The sequence below is a fragment of the Platalea leucorodia genome (assembly GCF_965183815.1).
Source record: "Platalea leucorodia genome assembly, chromosome: 4".
Taxonomy (NCBI): domain Eukaryota; kingdom Metazoa; phylum Chordata; class Aves; order Pelecaniformes; family Threskiornithidae; genus Platalea; species Platalea leucorodia.
Genome location: NC_138826.1, coordinates 67,019,611 through 67,040,738, shown reverse-complemented (window position 1 = coordinate 67,040,738; position 21,128 = coordinate 67,019,611). Strand labels below are relative to the sequence as shown.

General features: G+C 39.6%; 2 protein-coding genes across 2 annotated transcripts in view; one reads left to right on the top strand and one right to left on the bottom strand.

The window, feature by feature from the left end:
* The window catches only part of ALDH1L2 (aldehyde dehydrogenase 1 family member L2), a gene marked incomplete at both ends in the record, with an annotated part of 34,009 nt that extends 20,790 nt beyond the window's left edge, over nucleotides 1–13,219 (top strand). The window contains 12 exon segments of the mRNA XM_082308095.1: nucleotides 467–594; nucleotides 4,013–4,163; nucleotides 4,888–4,958; nucleotides 5,060–5,165; nucleotides 5,549–5,636; nucleotides 6,404–6,497; nucleotides 6,746–6,842; nucleotides 8,365–8,463; nucleotides 9,198–9,363; nucleotides 10,631–10,736; nucleotides 11,918–12,117; nucleotides 13,164–13,219. Coding sequence (XP_082164221.1) covers nucleotides 467–594; nucleotides 4,013–4,163; nucleotides 4,888–4,958; nucleotides 5,060–5,165; nucleotides 5,549–5,636; nucleotides 6,404–6,497; nucleotides 6,746–6,842; nucleotides 8,365–8,463; nucleotides 9,198–9,363; nucleotides 10,631–10,736; nucleotides 11,918–12,117; nucleotides 13,164–13,219 — 1,362 coding nt within the window.
* Nucleotides 13,220–14,708: 1,489 nt separating this feature from the next.
* On the bottom strand, nucleotides 14,709–20,463 carry NOPCHAP1 (NOP protein chaperone 1; the record flags this gene model as incomplete). The annotated part of the gene is made up of 4 exons (XM_082309751.1): nucleotides 14,709–15,705; nucleotides 17,332–17,468; nucleotides 19,176–19,262; nucleotides 20,394–20,463. 4 exons carry the CDS (start codon nucleotides 20,461–20,463, stop codon nucleotides 15,523–15,525), a joined length of 477 nt encoding a protein of 158 aa, XP_082165877.1. The 3' UTR covers nucleotides 14,709–15,522.
* Nucleotides 20,464–21,128: the final 665 nt, after the last annotated feature.

Below are 21,128 nucleotides of genomic sequence, written 5' to 3'. Positions count from 1 at the left end.
TGTGTTAGAATTTATGATGTGTGTATTTATAGACCACAATCATCATAAAGTACTATGTGTATATCGTGCCTTATGGTAACAGAAGCTCCATTTCTAAGAAATGGAACATGCAGGAGTCATTTCAGCATGTTTGGATATTAGATCATAATACCACATAGAAAGACTTCCAACTTTTGTAATATCACATTGATTTTACATCTGGAAAGAGAGAGTGAAATCAAGTAGGATGATGCACCCTGACGTGAAGAAGAAGATAGATCTAGGAATCAGAGTCCCTGCAGTGTCCTCCAAATTCTGCCACCTCAATTGTTTCTGAACTTTTTGCGGCCTGACTCACCCATGCCAGCTGCTGGGGTTGAGGATATTAAGTATTTGCTTATACCCAGTCAAGAAGTTTAGGAGGAAGGAGTAACACTCTGCATCCCAGCATTTTAGTTTGAGCTAACACAATGCTACCTTTGGACAGATAATAGCCAGTGTGTCTTCTGCTTCATTGGCTGATGTTGACAAGGCAGTGGCGGCAGCAAAGGAAGCATTTGAAAATGGTGAATGGGGAAGAATGAATGCAAGGGAAAGAGGGCGACTCATGTACAGGTATGTGAAAGGCAGCCTGTGTTTGTTTTGTTTTCTTAAATCTCGTTGTTTTATTCCTCTGAAGAATTGTTATGAATATGATGGATATTCATAATCCCACTGTCAGAGGAATCAGATTAGCCATTTTTTCATCCCCTAATTTACTTCAGTGTACTGGCTTCAAGTCTTAGCTGGCTAACCTTTCTCGTGGCAGAGAGAAATCTTGTGATCTCTCACTGCTACCATTTTTTAAAATTATTTATGAATGGAAACAAAGAATTTGAGGAAAATGTTTTTTAAATACTTGATGGCTTCATTTAATCTATATGCTTTTTGTTGCAAAGGTTGAAAATTCCCTTGTAAAGTCCAAATCCTTCTGTATAAATGAGTTTAACCTACCTAGGTTAGGTAGGCAGAGACTTTTGACCTTTCTAAGCCTGCCTGCATCTGCGCTCCATATGGTAAACATACAGCCACATTGCTGCTAATTTTGAAATACACTGTAACTGATGCTAGATTTTGCAGGATCATATCCCAGCATACTTCTCACCTGGCTAAAGACCCACTTTAGGAGATGTGATGTGGTCTGTTGTGGAGGAATTGTCCTGTGTAGAAACACTCTAAGCTGAATCCCACATTTATCTGAGACACTTCCAGCTCAGTATTTCTTATTTGTATCTGTTTCATTCTGTCAACCCTAGATAATGCCTCGTTCTTTTTTTGGCCGTGTTGTTATTGTTTCAGAAGATAAACAGAGGTTATGCTGAGTGAATTGTATTTTAGTGGTGGTTTCTGATCCTTGAAGGGCAAGAGGTGGTCTTGGAAGGATGATGATGCTGGCTGTGTATTGTGAGGGTGGTACTGGAGGCAGCTAATAAAAGCCCAGTTACTATGGACTCTCCATATGCAGCGTGATGCTTCTGGTGCCTTACAGCAAGCACAGGGAGAACACTGTCTTGCAGATATGGGATGACAAGAAGCTCCAGAGCTTCCCTATAAAGAAAACCTCTGTTGTGGAGGTACATGAAGAGTTTTCACTGCTTTTTCTTTTCCAGGACATAAAAATGAGTAAGTGTAGTAGAGATGAGTAAAGCAGCAGATTGCTACTCCTGATTGCTGCAGGTCCACATTTAGCTAATGTGATGATGGAAAATCAATTGTCAGCACAGAGGAGGAGGTGTACTAGGCAAATTCTGTTCCTGTTCAGTAGGTGGAGAGCTTAGTTACTGTGCTTGACATATAGCAGCTGGCTTTAAAGAAGTTAGGATCTTGAATAGAGCTGAAACTTCCTGCCCCAAGGAACTCATGAAGGAGTAGGTCCTGTGTATCAAACACCATTCTTCTGCAGGCTCATCAACGTTATTACTGGATGTCCTGGCCAAGTTAATTGTGCTGAGGAGACTGCATATTTATCTATAGGGAAGAGAAGGAATTTTTTTCACCTTCAAAAAATATAATCTTCAATAGTGTGCCCATAACCGCTGCTGTATTAAGCCTTTATCGCGCTGTGCCAGGAGGCTAGCCCTGAACACCAGAACAGACAGCAGCAGAAGGATCAGTTACACGGTGAGCAGCTGCAGGATGGTAGCAGGCTATGCATTCGGATGGTAAGAGAGTCTGGCAGTTTGGTTGGGTGCAGGGGTGGGTCACTGCCCTTCCTTTTCTTGTTGCACACTGCTCTCTGCATAACTTCAGTGAGGACTTGGAAACTGAAGATCCAGCTGATTCAGAGGTTTCGAATATGCAACTAGAAGATGATCCTGTTCTCAGAAGGCTGGGCTTAGCCTAGCAAGACAGTAAGGAGCAGGGAATCCATTGCATGTCTGTGCTCTGGCAGCTAAGGAAGAGGAGCCTGGCAAAATGCAATGTTGCACTTAGGAAACATGGGTCTGTCCCCACTGTAGTGTATGCCATATCTGTTCTTTTACACGCTACTGCTGATGCCCTGACCTGTAGCTGGGTCTCCAAGATACAGTTAAAACAACTATTAAAGAGCATTTTTCCACATCTCTGCAAATGCTTTAAATGGGCAGAATTTACAAAATAGAAAAATAGTTTTCACACCCAGTTTTTAACACTCTTTACAGGATCTAAAATGCACTTGGTTAAGCTCTTAAAATCACATGGGAGCATTGATTATACATCTGAGTACCAAAACACAGACAGGCGCTTAAGAAAAACATTGATGCATCTATTTCACTGCCATGTGAGAGATCTAAGACCTGAATGTAAAAATGCATTCATGCAAACAGACCTTTCTGCCTGAGCAGGGGACCACTATGTTAAAGGAGCAGGAGCTGCCCGAGCATTCACACACCATTCAGGGAGCCGCACACGCACCACCCGAGACTTTGACTGCTAGGACCGGAGTCCCCTTTCGACTCCTTGCTCACACACACGCTCACCCTCGGATGCTTTCTGTTCCCTCAGGCTCAACCCTCGGTTTCCCCAAAGCAGAGTTTCTGACACGACGTACGCCATGGTTGTGGCTACCTTATCTTTCTGGTTTGCACCGGTTTCAGGGCCTTCCTTCGTGTAGCTAGGTAGGAGTTCGGCATACGGTCAGCGTATCTGGGTGAAAGTTCGCAGCTTGCAGTCTAAGGCTTCAACAGGCTCCTAACACTGTGTATTGGACTCTATTTGAGCTAGAAAGTGACTTCTACAACAACTAAAATTACAAGAGCTCCTCATAGGTATAGGTATCTGTCTACGCAGACAGATTTTTGGGACACTCTGATAGCTACTATCAACTCAATGAATGATATTTACCACAGTCTTACACCTCACTGTGTTGCTTCATAAATCTAACAGGTGGAGAACTTGAGGCCCAAGGAGACCATGGGCCGGATTTTCAAAGGTACCAAGGCATATAAAATTCAATTTGCATTACAGGTTGGGAGCTCTGTCTTTGGACATCTGCGTGCTTTTGACGCATCTAACACTTAAGTATTTTAGTCCAAGTTCAGACAATACAAAACGGCATTATGAAGCTAGGTTTCCCAAATCTTAAGCTAGGACTCTGAGAACTCCTTGGTGCTTTTGATTACTTGACATTTCTTATGTTATTGTGTATTTGCTTTCAACTTACTGGTCTGATTTTCTATAATTGGCTCCTTGTAGTACAACAGAAAGATTACAGATTTTCTAATTATTATTTTATTTACAAAACCATAATTGAACAATGAGGTAAGTTTTCACTGTTCATGTCTTCATCCAGTGTCTACTACAGCCAATGTGAAGACATTTGCAGACTTTAACAGGCAATTGTTCAAGCTCTTTCTTACTGATATTAATGAGCAGTGGCTGCAGTGCTCCACCTCCAAATTCAGTGGGAATGCAATTTTAATTATGGTTCTTTGCCATGCCAAATATCATTTTAGGCTGTCAATGGTTAGATGTCACTTCTCTTTGATGTGGATTTGTAATGTTTTTATTAAAGACTTGCAGACCTGATGGAAGAACATCAAGAAGAATTAGCAACAATAGAGTCTATCGACTCAGGAGCTGTCTACACTTTAGCTTTGAAGACCCATGTTGGAATGTCTGTGCAAACATTCAGATACTTCGCTGGATGGTGTGACAAAATTCAGGCAAGTGAATATGTAAAGGAAATAATCAACGGCAGTGCTTCTCTACACTTTTTTTTTTTTTCTTTTGCTGACACAGTGCCAAAAAGCAGTGTTAGCAAAAGTAATCAGGGAATCAAAAAATAAAGCAAAATTAGAATTTTACCTAAAACGGGTCTCCCTGGCAATACAAAAGGACAGTCTGCTTCCAATTGAAGAATATGGATTTAGAATGTGACTCTAAATACCTGAGAAATCAGTTGAGGTGTCACAGTGGATATGCATGCTTAGTCAGCTCTTGATTATTCATTGAGCAGGGTGTCATTGTGGTCATTATGCAGGTAAGTGCAGAGACTGATGTGTTATGTTACATTCTGACCAAGGCTGGTGAGTTTGCTTGATGGCACAGCATGTGGCACAGGTTCAACAGCATTTCCTCAAGTATCTTTAAGATCCACAATCAAGAATATCATTCAGCTTTTTTTTGTCCATCAGACCCTCACTTTATGTTCTTCCATACTTTTGTTATCTATGCTTTTATTTCAGCCAACTGAAAATCAGGAGTTGACTACAGTATCCATAGTAGGAAATCATACAGTAGGAGCATCCCTGCCCCTTTCTCTGATAGAAAAATGCTTCTGGTTTCGAAGCCTACTCTGTGGCTTTCCAAAACATACTTATATGGCAAATATATCTGTAATACAAATGATTAAACAGTACCAAGATTTGTTCCTCCTCTGTCTTTTAGGGTGCTACAATTCCAATTAACCAGGCCCGGCCAAACCATAATCTGACATTCACCAAGAAAGAGCCAATAGGGTAAGTATTTTTTCTTTTTAGTGACAGCCTTGACATACAGAAAAGCCACTCAAAAGCTGCCATCAAAGATGTAATCTGTCCTTGTTTTTCCCTGCCTTAAGTGTCTGTGCAATTGTTATCCCCTGGAATTACCCACTGATGATGCTTGCATGGAAGAGCGCAGCATGCTTGGCTGCAGGCAACACACTCGTACTCAAGCCAGCTCAGGTAAAAACAAAAAGGAATGTACACATGGCTCAGGTCCTTCACTATTTGATCAGGCAAAATAATTCAGGCAATCTAGTGGATTTCACCCATCGGTTGACCTGTCATATGTACCCATATGTTGACTGTGTCATGTGTTTTAAAGTGCATGTATAATAATACAAATTGCCATGATGATACAAGGTACTGATTGTCTTCAATTCTGCTCTGATGCTACTCTCATTTTCAAGAATAAATTCTTTTCTGCAAGAAGCCATCACTTTTAATTTGTCAATACCATGAGTAAGAAGATGAATATTGTATCAAAATTAAGATATATTGAATGTAAAAGATATCATCATGCATTTAATTAAAATAGGTGATCTAATCTAAATGTTTCTACTTAGGTCACACCTCTGACTTCCTTGAAGTTTGCAGAACTCTCAGCTAAAGCTGGATTTCCTAAGGGCGTTATAAATATTCTCCCTGGTTCAGGTAAAACTTCAACTAATCATTTTTCTGGGAAGAGTAGGTCGTGCTAAAACTGGTGAACTAGCATTTTACCTTTTTGAAGACCTATTACATAAGTGCATGTATCTTCATAGTAGTAGGCTTGCATCTATGTCACACAGTGATTTCACATATTTCCAGAACAGAATTGGAAAAATCTGTATGTCACCTGGCTCTAGCTAGTAGTAAGAGCTGTCAGCCTCCACCCTTAACAAGTTCACACAAATAGCATGAACACTCTGAAAAAGAATGTATTACAGAGAAACGTGTTTCACTTGATTGTAAAATTTCATTTTTTCTCCTAATCTTATCATCACTTGGAAGTATTTAACTGTGACTGTGAGACCTAGAGCAAGCTGGTAAGATGCGTATTGGTCCCTATAGGTAAGTCGTGATCCACACCATGTTACTTGATGTCACCGTTTTCCTCTTTCCCCTAAGGAAGAAAAGTGACAAAGTAACTGTATGGGGCAGGCTCTGTTACAAATTAGATTATTCCACCTACAGTGGCATATTAGGAAGGAAGTTCTTTAGTCCAGACAGATGGGGAAATTTGGAGACACTAATGTGATCCAAGTTAACTAATATGAGATTTTTCATAGTCATATGAATAAAGCTGTAAATATAAATAAGGATGTGATATTGTACTTGATTGACATATTGTTAGATCTTTCTATGTTACAGTGCTGCTGCTGGAGTAGTAAAAATTGCCTATGTACTGTCCAGTTAAGCTGTTTTCCTCGCTCCGATAGGTGGCTTAGTGGGACAGCACCTGTCTGCACATCCAGATGTTCGCAAAGTTGGATTCACTGGTTCAACACCAACTGGTAAACAGATCATGAAGAGGTACTCTCAGCAAAAGATTCATAAATAAACATTGCTTAATCTAGTTCTGAAGTATCTTATTAGCTATATTGTGCATGTAGCAGTAATAGAAAAGCATAACTACATACGGTTATTTACATTTATGTAGAATTCTACTAACTCACTATGGGAAAACAGGTTTATACATTTTCACTAGATATGATTCAAAGGAAATAATGAAATAAGCTATATAAAAGTTGGTTTTATATGATTATTTATATTTTTTACAGTGCAGCCACTAATCTGAAGAAAGTTTCTCTTGAACTTGGTGGTAAATCACCATTGATCATATTCAGTGACTGTGAACTTGACAGAGCCGTAAAAATGGTAACGTTACTTCGAAGTAAAATATATTCAAAACCTTTGTGATACATCCTCACAGTATTGCAGTATTCTTCTTGACTTGCCAAAAACTGCAGTAGGGACCCCTTGCATGAAAAATCATGCAATCTGTTAGAAAACAGTGTCTTTTTCTACAGGATGTTTCTTTATGCCAGCACAATTAAACTGTTCATGCTGCACCAAAAAGGCATGGACCAGTACTGCATGAAATGTACATTAGAAAATACAACAAAACAACGAAATATAGCTGGGAAGTATTTTCACTAGCCAAGTTAACACATTAAAATTGATTTGTCAAAATCTGATACTCAAAAAAAAAGCGCTTAAAAAATAAAAGCCTGAAAGTGAGTTAAAATATACCTTGAGCTCTCTATTGCCATATAGTTCTCTTAATTCACCATCAGTCATCATAATCCACCTTCCCAACCAGCCATAGTGTGTTTAAAGTTCATAAATAAGATGTGCAAATGAGAAATTCAGTGGATTTAGGGAGCTTATTTCCTGCTCAGGTAATCTGATTCATCAAAATGACAGCAAATGCAGTTTGCTCACTAAGAAGCAAACAAAGGTCTTCCACACTGTACTTTCCCAAAGTGCTAATTCTGTGAATTCTCTAAACCAGCATAAGCAGGTACTGCTACCAGGAAGAAACTATTATACACTTTCCCCATTTTTGGAGTGTCTTTTGGCGGGACAAGAGTCTGAGTGACTGCACAGTGAAGTATATGTGGAAAATAATAAAAGCTGAAACTTCGCAGTCAGCGCACTGCTTGCCCCTACCACTGTTCTCAGCTGTAGAAGTGAGAGGGTGATGCAGGGGTTGGCCTGAGCTATACCTAGCATTGATGGTTTTAAATGATTGTGAAACAATGCTTTTTTGCCACACACTTGACACTAGAGCACATGATGCCAGTCATACCTACTAATGCCAGGACCCTAGGCCTTTGCAGCTGCCAGAAAACTACTTTTTAGGAGTTTTATTTGTCCCGCTCTTCCTTCCCCCACCTCCCTTCCCCCACCTCCCTACCCCCCTGGAAAAACAACGGCAGGTATCAGTTCTTGGTAAATAAAAAGAAACAAACTGCATGTGGTCTGAATCCACCCTCTTGAAATAGAAGGTTCTCTGCAGATTAGAGTTAGGTAGTGTTCACCCAGTTACATGTGACTTTCGACATAAGCAGTATTGCTCAGTGGATTAGCATAGTTTTATATTCACTGGTCATGCTGCCAGCCCGCTTCTCTGTGATGCTGCAGCAGGTGTTTCTGTGGAACGCTGACGGAAATGGGAAGAGCAGTGCTAATGGGTTCATCCTGAGCCATTTTTCTCCATGGAAGTATGTTTGGCAGTTATAAGATTAGCCTGCGTGTTGCATTGATGATGTTCCCTTTACATAAAGCATTATGCTTTGAGGGTCACAAACACAGAATGCAACCCAAAGGAGCAGAATGAAAGGGAGACTGGACAAAAGGGTGCATATAAATATTAATGTTTTTTTTCCCTGATCAGGGTATGGGAGCAGTGTATTTCAACAAAGGAGAAAACTGCATTGCAGCTGGCAGGCTGTTTGTGGAAGAATCAATCCATGACGAATTTGTTAGAAAAGTGGTAAGATATTCAAGGACTACAGTTTAAGCAGTTGCTTTACTGTGGCACAAAGATCCACTAGTTTTATAGACACTTGCATTTCTTCTTATTTTCAGTTGTTTAATTTCTCATTATTGCTTATGATAGGCAATGCTGCTTCTCAGGAACCTCTTACAGGGTTAAAAGGAAGGCACCGAAGGGAGATATTTTCATCAGTAATGCACAGATAAGTGACATTGAAATAGATGTCATACCTTCAGTGATACTTCATATTTGACTAGGAAAGTAAGATTAAAAAAATTACTGAACTTAGGTCAATGTGATTGAAGGCTGCTTTGAAGTTTAAGAAAAGGCATATTGGAAGCGTAGCTAGAATAATACAAAGGTCATTATTAAAAATCCAATAGTCACCACACTGTACCACTGGAGAATTCATCTATTTAGATCAAGAACAGGAAATGACTGTCATAACTCATTTACCACTGGTAAAAGCTAACATTTTACATGCCTATCTTAATAACAGAAGAGAATGAATACATGAAAACAGCATCAAAAACTTTCAGAAGTAACCAGAGATTATCAAACATAAGACAAAGCCTCATTTTAGAAAGGGAGGAGCATTCCGCTTTCTAAGAATCCAGCCCTTTCTTAGAGCCTAATTTCATAGTACAAAAGATGAAGCATCCAGAGTCACTGGTCACTTTAACAACTATTTGCTATGTTATGTAACTTCATTTTAATTGGGTAACCCATAGGTGGAAGAAATAAAAAAGATGAAAATTGGTGACCCACTTGATAGATCTACAGATCATGGTCCACAAAATCACAAGGCACATTTGGAAAAGCTGCTGCAATATTGTGAAACTGGAGTAAAAGAAGGAGCCACTCTAGTGTATGGAGGAAGACAAGTACGTAGACCAGGTAAAATACTGTTCAGAGGTGTTTTGAACTTTTACACTTTAAACAAAAGCCATCATGATTGTCTCTGCTGCATTACGTGAAGTAGCAATATCATGGGAACAATACCAGGTAAGCCCAAGATACCACTTGAGAACAGGGCTTTCAAGTCTCATCTTAAGGGAAGCTGTGCAACTGAAGCATAACATATGAAATTGAATCAGAATCTAGTCTGGATGGGAATCTTTTGCTCATTTAGTCCTGTTGTTTGTGAGGCATTGAGGCTGTTTTTGCAACACCCTTGAACTGTCAAGAGCCATAAGTATAATTATACCCATTTAGATCACCCTAACACTAAAGCTGACTGAGGAAACTACTAGCAAAGTTTGCATAAAGTATTATTATCAAAAGCTTTTTTTTGCTATATAGACAATATGTGTGCTAAGTTTAGTGGGCAGGCATGAAGCAACATTTTCTCATGGACATCTGTCCTTTATCAATAATGAAGGAGAAACATTTGCATCAGTTTCAAAACATAATGATTGCATCCGTAAATAAAATGAAGGTGGAGATTCGTAACTGCGAAATCAATGTAACAAAACTAAACGGGAAATCTTATGGAAGGGGGCAGCATTTATATAAAATCTCTGAAGCTGATTTTACCCACTCAAACTGGAATGCACTCACTCACCAAGATGTAGGTGACCAGGATCACTTGTGTATAACACCAGGACAGTTCTCGATCGGCAATGATGAGCTAGCTTTTGGACAAGCCGGTACATCCTTCAGAAATGAACGGTCGTTATGAGGTGGTCCTTTGCCTCAGAATTTTCTTTACTTCAACATCCATAAATCTTAGGCAAAGTTGCTGCCCATCGCATGTTTTTCCTTGTTTGGAATATACAGATCTTTATGGCTACAGTCTATCTCTTGTTGGGTAACAAGAAAAACAGTGGCCTCTGTGACATGCTGTAACCTTGTCTTCCTGCGGTCAGAGTGCAGGGTCTTCACCCGAGGAGTCCCGTGGGCTGTGGCATGCAGACCTTCTGGCCTGCACAGGAACAGCACATGTTGCTCTGATCAATACAGGCCATTCTTTTAACCTTTTTTCCGCTGTTTCTCTGCTGCTTACGCACATGCATTTCCATTCAGACTTCATATCAATCTTGATATTTTCTGTTTCAAGTCTCAACATGTCTATGACATCAAAGTATGGAAAAGAGACGGCCTGGACAATACAAACCATGAAGCATTTTCACCGTGCTCAAACAATGCTCTGTCCTCTGTTTAGGTTTCTTCATGGAACCCACTGTATTCACAGATGTTGAAGACCATATGTATATTGCCCAGGAAGAGTCCTTTGGTCCTGTGATGGTGATCTCTAAATTTAAAAATGGGTATGTTCTCCTCTGGTTACTGTTAGAAACTTTATTTTCTCATTTTCACCCTAAAAGTAGAAATGATAGCATACGTAGTATGGTTTTGTTAAATCTTGTAAGACCAGTCTGAATCCCTAGATCCTCTTCCAGCTAAATTCTGAGAAAATACCCTTTTTAGTACAGGGTATCCTGCTCCCTGTCGACATAGAACTAATGCTATTAGCAGTGTGTGACGGGATAGAATGCAACCATAAGTGCCAGTTCTTATTTAAGACTTAGTATTCAGTGAAACATTTTTACTGAAATTGATGTGGTAATTGCAACAGCTTGATCAAATTACAAAATGTGTGTTTTTTCCAGTGGAATTGCTTATTTTTCTCTGTCACAAAAGACCGTACAGCATTGTTGTGCATTGTGTGACATTGGCACATTACTGTTGCAAATGAAAATCCCACTGTATATTTTGCAGACTGCCAGTTTTAACAGCTTTCATTCCAAATCATAAGGATTATTTTACACACAGATGAGATTAAAACCTTATGTAGAAACTTCATATAACTATTTCCACCAGGTTTCATTTTCTGCAGTTTGATAATGCAGTTAAGAACGAGCCACATAAATAACCCTTCCTATCTATAAATTATGTATGGTGATAAGGGAGTGTATTGAGTTTTTTAAAGTTTTAAATTGTTATGGATTTTTGAAGCTATATGGAGATGAGATGCAAAAAGAAAATAGCACTCTGGACATGGCCTGAAAAGTTGTGTCTTGATAGAAGTCTGAATTTCAGCATTTATTCTCCACTAACTTGTAAAGCAGGCCAAAATTTTAGCAAACCGATTCATAATCTGCTGCCAAGCTCTGCTTTACAAGTATTTTTGTATTGCTCTAATCCACAAATTGTCCTGTAGCTGAGCAAAGCTGGTATGCGTACTGCAACTTTTCCTTTGACATTTCTTAGTGTAGATCTTAACCATTGAAATGCAAGGTTACAATCTTCGCAAGTTTGAAGCAAGGGTATGGATTTCCATAGATCTGTCAGATTGACACACAGATTAGTCTTTAATAAATTGTCTTTAAAAAAACTGACTGGAGAAGAAAGAGCATGGGAAAAGGTGCTTCATGACATTGAATGTGGAAGGTTGCTAACACTTGTTTATCTTACCTAGTTGCAATTAAATAATTTCTTTCCCCTGTAGGGATGTCGATGGAGTGCTGCGACGGGCAAATACCACAGAATATGGTTTAGCTTCAGGAGTTTTCACAAAAGACATAAGCAAAGCTCTCTACATCAGTGAAAAGCTAGAAGCTGGAACAGTTTTTATTAACACATATAACAAAACTGATGTGGCAGCACCATTTGGTGGATTTAAACAGTCTGGCTTCGGGAAAGATTTAGGTGAGTTGTTCTCTCCTTCCCTCATTTCACATCTGACAGTCCAAATCAATGAAAAAACCAACCGTACCCGTGTAGTGTATCTAGTAAAACATGAGCTATGGATGCCTTTCCCGTATCTCCTACATTCCTCCCATTACAGTCATCTAGTTCCTCTCCCATCCCCACAATATTCCCGCCTCAATACCTCCAGTCCAACCCATCCTGTGCATTTGCTAAATAATGCTACGGCATGCAGAATATTCCTCTCCAACTCCTCTCGGAGCAGTCACATTACAGCTTGTCCAGAGCTGCGTACAGGCTACGGAACACTGTCAAGCAGCAAAGGTATTGGCCAAAACCTTGTTCCTTTCCCTCAGAAAGAACACTAATTTAGGCTTCTCCTCTAAACTTGTAAGAGCATGGGAAACTTTTTTTTTTTTTCCTTAAAATGTCATCAAAATTTGCCGACAGCCACAGAGAAAGATGCATTAAAAATATCTTTTCTTTTCAAAACCAGCTTTTAAAAAAGCGAGGTCTAGTCTGTCAAAGAAACTTTACAAGTCTGGACAGATCAAGCCTTGTGGCAAAGAAAAATGAAAGAAAAAAAATTCCCAGTGACACAACAGATTTTTGCCTTTGGAATTTCTAGCAAGTATCAGACATTTCCTGAAACCAAAATGAGTAATAGTATCAGGAAAAAAAGATTACAAGTTGTTATACAGCTTCTTTACCTAGAAACTTAACGTAGGCAAACCAAAGTTTGTAAATTCAACTGTGAGCCCCCGATGGCCATCCTGAGACTGCCGCTGCTTCGGTCCCACCCAGGTGGCTGCTTGTTGAATTCCAGCTCCTTTTTCTTTCCACATCTGTTGGGTTTGGCCTCTTCTTGTCAAACCAGTTCTGTAAATCTCAGTGGGAGGGTAAGTTAATTAGTTCCTCGTTGTTCCTTAAGGACTCAAATATTGGCTAAAGCATTTTAGATTTTTTCTTAATAATGTAGTTACAGTCTCTGACAACATTCTCTCACGTAGCTGCTATTCTAACTGGTGAATATTGTGCTTGTACAGGTGAAGAAGCTCTTCATGAATATCTTAGAACCAAGGCTATCACTGTGGAATATTAAAGTAACAGCCTCACTTGGAAAGTAAACTTTCAGCAGAGTTCGAATCTTAACGACTCCATGAAACACTTAATACCATGCCCAGGATATGCTGTCTGCAGTGTTACAACACCACCACCACCACCACAAAACAAAACACCCACTCCATGGATAAGTTTCTATAAATCAGGTCCAAATTTTAGTCTCAGTGAAAGAGAAAAGCATTTGGAAATTAACCCGAAGTTATTTAAATTATGCAGCAGCAGTTCTTAGCACAATACCCCCCACAAAACTAAGAGCATGGTTTGGCTTATTTTTTTAAATACAACTGAAGAAAGAGTTCTCACATGCCTACTTCTTATTTGTGTGAACATAATATTCACATGATCATTTTAAATCCTTAGTCATTAGGCTTCTCTTAAAGTTGAACTAAAATATAATTATGCCATTTTTGCTATAAACCCGTTCAAGTTTTACAGTAGCAACTAAACATTCTGCTCTGGTGATTCTTCAGCAGTACAGAAAACCTTTGTGCCATAAGAAGTAAATCAATGCAAGAAAGTGCACTTACTATGATCTTTGTATAGTACATACAGAGTTCAACATTGGTGTTAAACTATGCATATCAAGCTAAAGTTACTGAAAATATTTTCTATCTTTTTGTTGATATGGAATGTGTGATCTGCCTGCCATTTGAAAGGTGGTTACCTTAACAGATTAAAATCACTTTTTGTGTCTGTGCACATGGACTGTTATCACTGTTTTATACAGCATGATTATTACTTTGTATTTCGTACTTTTTTTAGTCTACGGGAAAATCTCTTGTCAAATGACCGAGTTAAGATGTTGGCTTTCAAACTTTCTTCAGTTTGAAGCAAATTTTTCATAGATAGAGACCTTAACTAACACACTAAGCCTGCTAAGACCGCTTGCTCTTCTTAAGAGTGCAACTCCACCCAAAGCTTAATCTGATCTGTGGGCTGCCATTAAGTAGCAGTCCCATTCTTTAATTCTCATCCTTCCCCTTCGCTAAAATATTTTGTGGTTTAATCAGTTAATCCCAATAAATCATGCCCCCATTCTATTTTTAAGAAGCTGCATTGAAAGAAAGACCTTGTTATTTCTTATCACAACTATTACAGAAACAGATATTAAAAATATAGCTTTAAGTATGGGATTCAAAATAAAATTCTGTAAATAACTGCAGGTTTCAAGTCATGATATTAAGTTTAATATTTGAGCAAATACAATATAGAAAATTTTACTTTAATGGTGTAGAAAATACAAAGTTCCTTTAAGAAACAAATGATGACATCCAGGAGCATGATAGATACTTCTGAAATGCAAACCGATCTATGAAGTAAATACAACAGCCCAAATCATGGTATTTGGTCCATCTGAGGTAAGTATGAATGAGACATACTTTCACCGATTTTGGTTTCACAATTGTTTCAAGCTAACCTAAGTACAGGCCAGCTGAAAACTCAGCTTTTTATTCTCCTGGCAGTGACAGTTGCTAACAAAACGGAGAGGACAGAAACACGGCAAGGAAAGTGGGAAATGAAAAGTGTAGCTTAAAGTAATTGTAACACCACAGAGGCAGACTTGACCGTTTAAGTACTGAGGGCATCTGCACTACAGCCACAAACGTTCCAGATATGAGCTAGCAACCTACCCGTAATGATACGGAGCTCAGTGCAGGCATAGAGGGTAAGTAATCCTTTGCTGGACTCTCTCTGGAGTCACGGCTGTCCTTACCCACGCCAGCTCATCTTGAAACGAACTCGGCCACTGCTTTAGCGTTCCCCAGTTACTGTCATGAATGCAATACAGACATACCTCTAATGTACTTTAAGATAATGTTTAATATTGAAGACATTGTACATAACACTTCACAGGACATGCAGTATAAAAAAAACAAAGCTTTTTTTCTAGTTAACTCTTTCCTGCCCTTGAAGCAAAAACTTCTAGCACATTACAAAAATCTTTCTTCAACAAAGCAACAGAACAAAAATTTTAACTTAACTAGTTCAAGTGTGCCAAATTCTAGCTGCTTTATTAGTCTAACCTACTATGAAGTTCATTTCCATGTTGTTTGATGAATAAAACCGTACTGAATTCTTCAGAAATCCAGCCTGCCTCAGTCATGAGTGGATCCTGAACTCTCCACCATGTAAACGATCGCATTTCACATGATCCTGAGGGATGCTACATTGGGAAACAAGGTAGTTTTAAGGGCCAGGTCTTCAAAGAAAGAAGACACTATTTCATTTTTTCGTTGGCTTTTTTTTTTTTTTTTTTTTTTTTTTAAGTAAAATAAAATGGATTTACTCATTCACTTTGCTGTCCAAAATTTCTATTTTGCCCTTTTCTCCCTTTTGTTTAGGAAACTTAATGTTTTCTATTGTCACTTCATCAGTTACACAGTCATCTTCAGATTCCGAGTCATCCTCTGAAGTTAGTATCTCTTCATCTGTATCAGAATCACTCAGTTCAACTACAGCCACATTCTGGAAAAAAAAAAAAGACCTTAGTTAACACATTATACATTTCTATACCACTTCTATCATTTGAGTAAAACATAAAGCAAACACATGAAACAGCCTACTACCATAAGAAAACCACAACCACAATTAGACAGACTTTTGGGTTCTCCTAGGATTACAACAAATATCACTAACGGATTCCTAAATATTTAAATTGTAATTTGTATTGTCCTATAGCAAATATGAGGCCATTTTTATGTCATTATCAAAGAGAGAAATGAGTCAATAGCTGAACTCGGATAGTCTAAATCAGATATTTAAGCTGACGAGCAGGAGGCATCAAAGCTAATTTTCAATAAAGAATTCAAATGAAACCATTTAGTGTATAAGGGGTCATGACATATATACAAACGTGTGTGTGTATATATATTTATTAATATAGTTCATATCTTATAGCCCAGTAGTGTTCATGGCACTACAACTACTGCAAAATAGCAAGTAGTTTAAACCACTAGGATATTTTGTGAAGTAAATGTGAGCATACATTTCCATATGCAGAGCCGTAATTTTTGAGGTCTGTTTTTCTCTCTGAAAATATCTGTGTTACACTGATAATCCTCACCTCAAAAACCTCCTGTATGCAGCAAAGCAAAATACAGGAATTTGAGGTGCAAATAAATTTCTTCACTGATCTGCAAATAGCATTAAGCTATTCATCACTAGGTCTCCTGGCTTGTTTATTATAAAGACACTTGTCAGATACTGTCACATGAAAAATATTTTTAAAATCCTGTTCAAGTTACCCATTCCACTTCAGCATATTAAACCAAACAACTTTCATGATCCACTTTGTCTTCTCACTATTTATTTGGAATTCTTCAGCATATACCAGCACTGGACAACCTATTGCATGTAGGCTGGCTACAATCTACAAGAACTCTGAATCCAACCCGTGGCCAATATATTGTTCTGACAGCTCACACACCAAACCCCAGGCTGCCTTATTTCTGCCTTTAATCTTGTGGGTCTGCAGGCCGGAAGGCACTTGTCTGGGACACGCACATATCACATCACCGTCACATTAAAATTTTCGTACATGAGCATGTGCCTGCAGCACTTCCGTTAAAAACGGAAAGAAAACACTGATGTGAGTGTAAATAAGTAGACAAATACCAGCCATGAAGGATCACAAGAACACTAACAACTTTTCTAAACCCAAGACCTATATCCAGTCCTAAAAAATACCTACAAAGCACAGATGAAAGCCAGTTATTACTCTTATGCTAAAGCCTTCTGTTATGCCTTACTACGCCTTACATTGCCCAGCTTCTAAACCAAATTACCCACGAGACATTTAAAATACAATTTGTGACTTGCTTTTGATTCAGAGTCGCTGATTCAAAAGTATCTGTTATTCTGGCCTTAAACTACTTCATCCCCAGTCATTAAATTCTGCAAGTATGAAAACCAAGTAGTAAATTTTAACCAAATAAGCATTTTTATTACATCTGTGTTTTGAATTTGCAGATCGCAGACTAAAATGGTAAAGACTTAGCCTTATCTATCAAATTAGCTCACTCTAAGATCAGAGGATTATTTTAATCACACCTAAATTTACTTTATAAAATAAAAAATACAGTAAGTATTTACCATTTCTATAACTTTTTCTGTTGCACTGTCTAGATTTTCAATATCAAACTGATGAGCTGGTGCTGTTACCATTTTTCTTCTTAGCTCATCATTTGCATGGGCCATCTGTGGTAAAAAGCTCTGTACTCGGTCCAAAACTGAAAAAGAAATAATTATCACATGTATATATACAAACAGATGAGCATTAGTTTATATATTTATACCTCAGAAATCTAAGCATTTAAACAGATTCCATTCCAACTGTAATTTCCAGCTGTCTACCATATTTAAGATGTTTTAATAGGAGGATTTATTACAGCATTCAATTTCCCAAGACATAAACAGCAAAAAGGTATTGAGTCTCTTGGTCAGCATGTGGTGCAGGAAGAAATCACTTAAAACAATTCCATTCAGATTCTTAAAACAAAATGTGACTACTTTACAGAGAACTTGCTTGTAAATTCCATGGTTTTAAATACATATCGAGTGCCATCTTGAGAAACTTCCACATCAGTATTATCTTCAGTGGAAATATAATTGTTTCCTCCTTTCTTCCTTACTAAAGTACAGACAGAAGGTCTCAAAGAAGATGGAAAAAATTAGCTGTGGCACAGATGCCACGCTACACTAAAGAAAGTTTAACATAGTTATTAAAAGCGGCTCCGAAATTGAGATGGTGGGAGAGAGACGGATGCTCTAGGTTGAAGTATAAAGCACTTATCCTCTACAGAAATACCCCTCTAAGCTCAGTGGGACTTCCCAACAATTTTAAGATAATCGGTGTCATTAGGAGAATCACACCCATTTCCCTTCCATGGAGGAAGGGAATATCTTCAGCTGTCTCCAGAGTTTCTTCAAATAATCTTCGCTCCACACACGCAGATGAGCCAATCACTAGTTTTCATTCTCTGCGAAGTAAGAGGTACTATTCCAAGTGAGCTCACAGAAGTCTAACGGGTATAATCTACCTTTGAGACACTGTCGGCTTTGTAGAGACTGTTATCCAAGAAAGAACTCGATATAACAATTTGTTTTTTCTATTACTTTTTAAATCTCAGCTCAATCACAAAATAAAAAGACAATAATTTGATAGGAGTCCATTGTAAATTAAATGCGTTTATACACCAAATATTTTATACTGAGAAATTACTTCTGAAAAGAGATGAGAAGCCCAGATGAGCAAAAAAGCAACAACTCTACACTGGAAAAGAACAATCTGAGACTAAGGAACTCCCATATATTTTCATGAAGAGAAAAAGTCCTGAAGATACACTGCTTTCAAAGAATAACTATTTTTACACTATATCTTCCTATGCGTGGAGTTACACTGAAGAGAATGTTAGCAATCTATATGTAGCTTTGACTAAGAAAGAAGGAACATAGCTCAATTAAAGAAAAAAAGTTTTCTTAATGCGTTCAAATTCATTTGTTATGAATGAATGGTTATATGATCCAGCTTAATAATTTTGCCAGCACATTCATTAAAAATAAAGTTCTGAAAGTGATCTACGTAACTTGCATGAATTTGAAAGTAGCCGACTAAATGAAGACCAAAGGTACAACCTTTGTTGTATTCACTATATGCAAATTCACTATATGCAGACAGCGCGAGTATTTCTGCAAGGAGAAGAAAATCCCTGAAACTTACAGCTGTAGCACCTAGCATCGCAAAATCTAGCTTTGCAGAAGCAGCAGTTACATGATTAACCTGTGGGATGTGCAACTGCAACGGAGGATCTAGCACGAGTAGAAAGAGAACACAAGGGTTTCTCCCTTTACTAATGCAAGGAAAGCACGGAAGCAAAAGTTATGTCAAATATGTTACCTACTACTTGATGCTGTTCCAATAACGAAGTCCTACTTACCATTACTCCTTGGGATCCTAACTGTCTGTAAAGTTGTGGCCTTCTTGCTGCTACATTTTGAATTAATCAACAAAGTTTCTTCCAGCCCTGGAAACAAACAAGTATTTGGATGTTTACCTATGTCAACCACAAATGTCACATGTTAACTGTGAGGCTCTCTTGCTGCTACTTTTCTACCTTTCTACAACAAGATTAAAAATGAGGATTCAACTGTCTCTGCCTCCAGGTATTCCACTCCACGTTCCTGCAAATACTGTTTGTTGATGTCTGTTTGGGGTGGTCATCTCAGTACTTTTGTGTGTAGTAGGCAGCAAACGTCTAGAACTTGCTACCACAAGAGGCTGTGAAAGTAGACGGATCAGCAGCTTCAACATGGAATTAGACAAATTCAGGGCAGCAGAGTCATAATCAGACACTAAAAGGAGTGAACAGGAACGTACCCCCTAGCATCCCTACCCCTACAATTGCAGACACCCGGCAATGACAAGAATGGGGAGCACACAGTGCTTAAACTAACAAGTTCTCTGTGATTATCGCTTGCTATTGCAGTTGTTGGAAGAAAGAATACCGGGCTCTATGGACCACTGGTCTGACCCAGCAGGTCACTTCTTACAGGCTCCCACTGCTTTTGAAGCCTTTTGTCAAAGATTTATTTAGCGACGGGTATCAATGCACAGAGAAACCACCTGCAATAACGCAGAGCAAAACGCAGGGAGGCAACAGCCGACGCCTGCTGGTCACACCGATTTAAACCCCTTCCCTCACCTGCACGGCGGCGATCAGCGACAGCAGGCCACGCACGCTGGTGCCAATGGCATAAAGAAGTATTTTCACGAGTAGCATCGTAAATTCCAAATGATGTGGTGAAACCGCATTAATTAGACAAGTTAGCTCTTACGACCGCCAGCACAGCCATCAGCCCTTTATCAGTGAAGCTTTCTTTCTTTGTAATATTTTTTTATCCTCACAGAAATGTTGTTACGACTATCGATACTAATTCAACGTTTGTTTTGGGTTTTCCCCCCCGGTATTTACTTCGTACTACACTAGCAGTGCCCGGGAAAACGGCAGCTCCTCGAAACACGCGAGACGGAATCAAAAGCGAGGCACTAGCGGCCGGGCGGGCTGAAAAGCCCCCTCCCTCGGGCAGCCCGCCGGCGGGCGAGGCCGGCGGCTCCCCACCAGCCAAGCCAACCCGCCCCGACCGGCCCCGCTCACCTCCTCGGCGCCCCACGGCCAGCAGCTCCCGAGAGGCGGCCGGGCCCGCCGCTCCGCCGGACGCCGCCATGAGCCGACCGAACCGGAAGTGGCGCCGGGCCGGGCGCTCGCCCTGGCGCAGGCGAGGCAGCGCAGCGCCCCCTGGAGGGCGGGAGGGGCGGAGCCGCCCCGAGGCGGCGGCGGGGGTGAGGGGCTCCGCGGCGCAGCCGCCGCTCCTCAGGCAACCGGCACAAACACCCGCGCTCCCGTACGGCTGGGGTCGACAGCGCAGGGAGGACAACAACGCACGTTACGGGGGAAAAAATATTTTAAAATCTTTATGATTCGGCACGAAACGTCCAACCCATCACTTGGAGGAGAAACGAGGGTATGAAACCAAGCTGCGAGCAGGTAACATCACTCCAACGCCTGCCAGCAGCCGCGCTTCTTTGCAAACCTTTCCAATGTCGTTGTCAGAATTTGACAAACGCACCCAAAATTAAATTTCAGACCCGGAGGGGAATTTCAGTTATCTTTTGGAAAAGAAACCTGTACAACCGTCAAGTTCAGTCGACGTTGGTCAACCTGTTATTCAAGATTTGCTCTACAGTCTCCGCCCCTATCTGTTTATAATCTAGACAATGTGAAAACTGTAAAAAGAGCACTGCATGGTTCATGAGAGACGAGACGGGAAGTCCAAGCCAAAAATGAGAAAAAGTAGTAATCAGGTAAGTGGTGTTTATATGCCCTCATCGC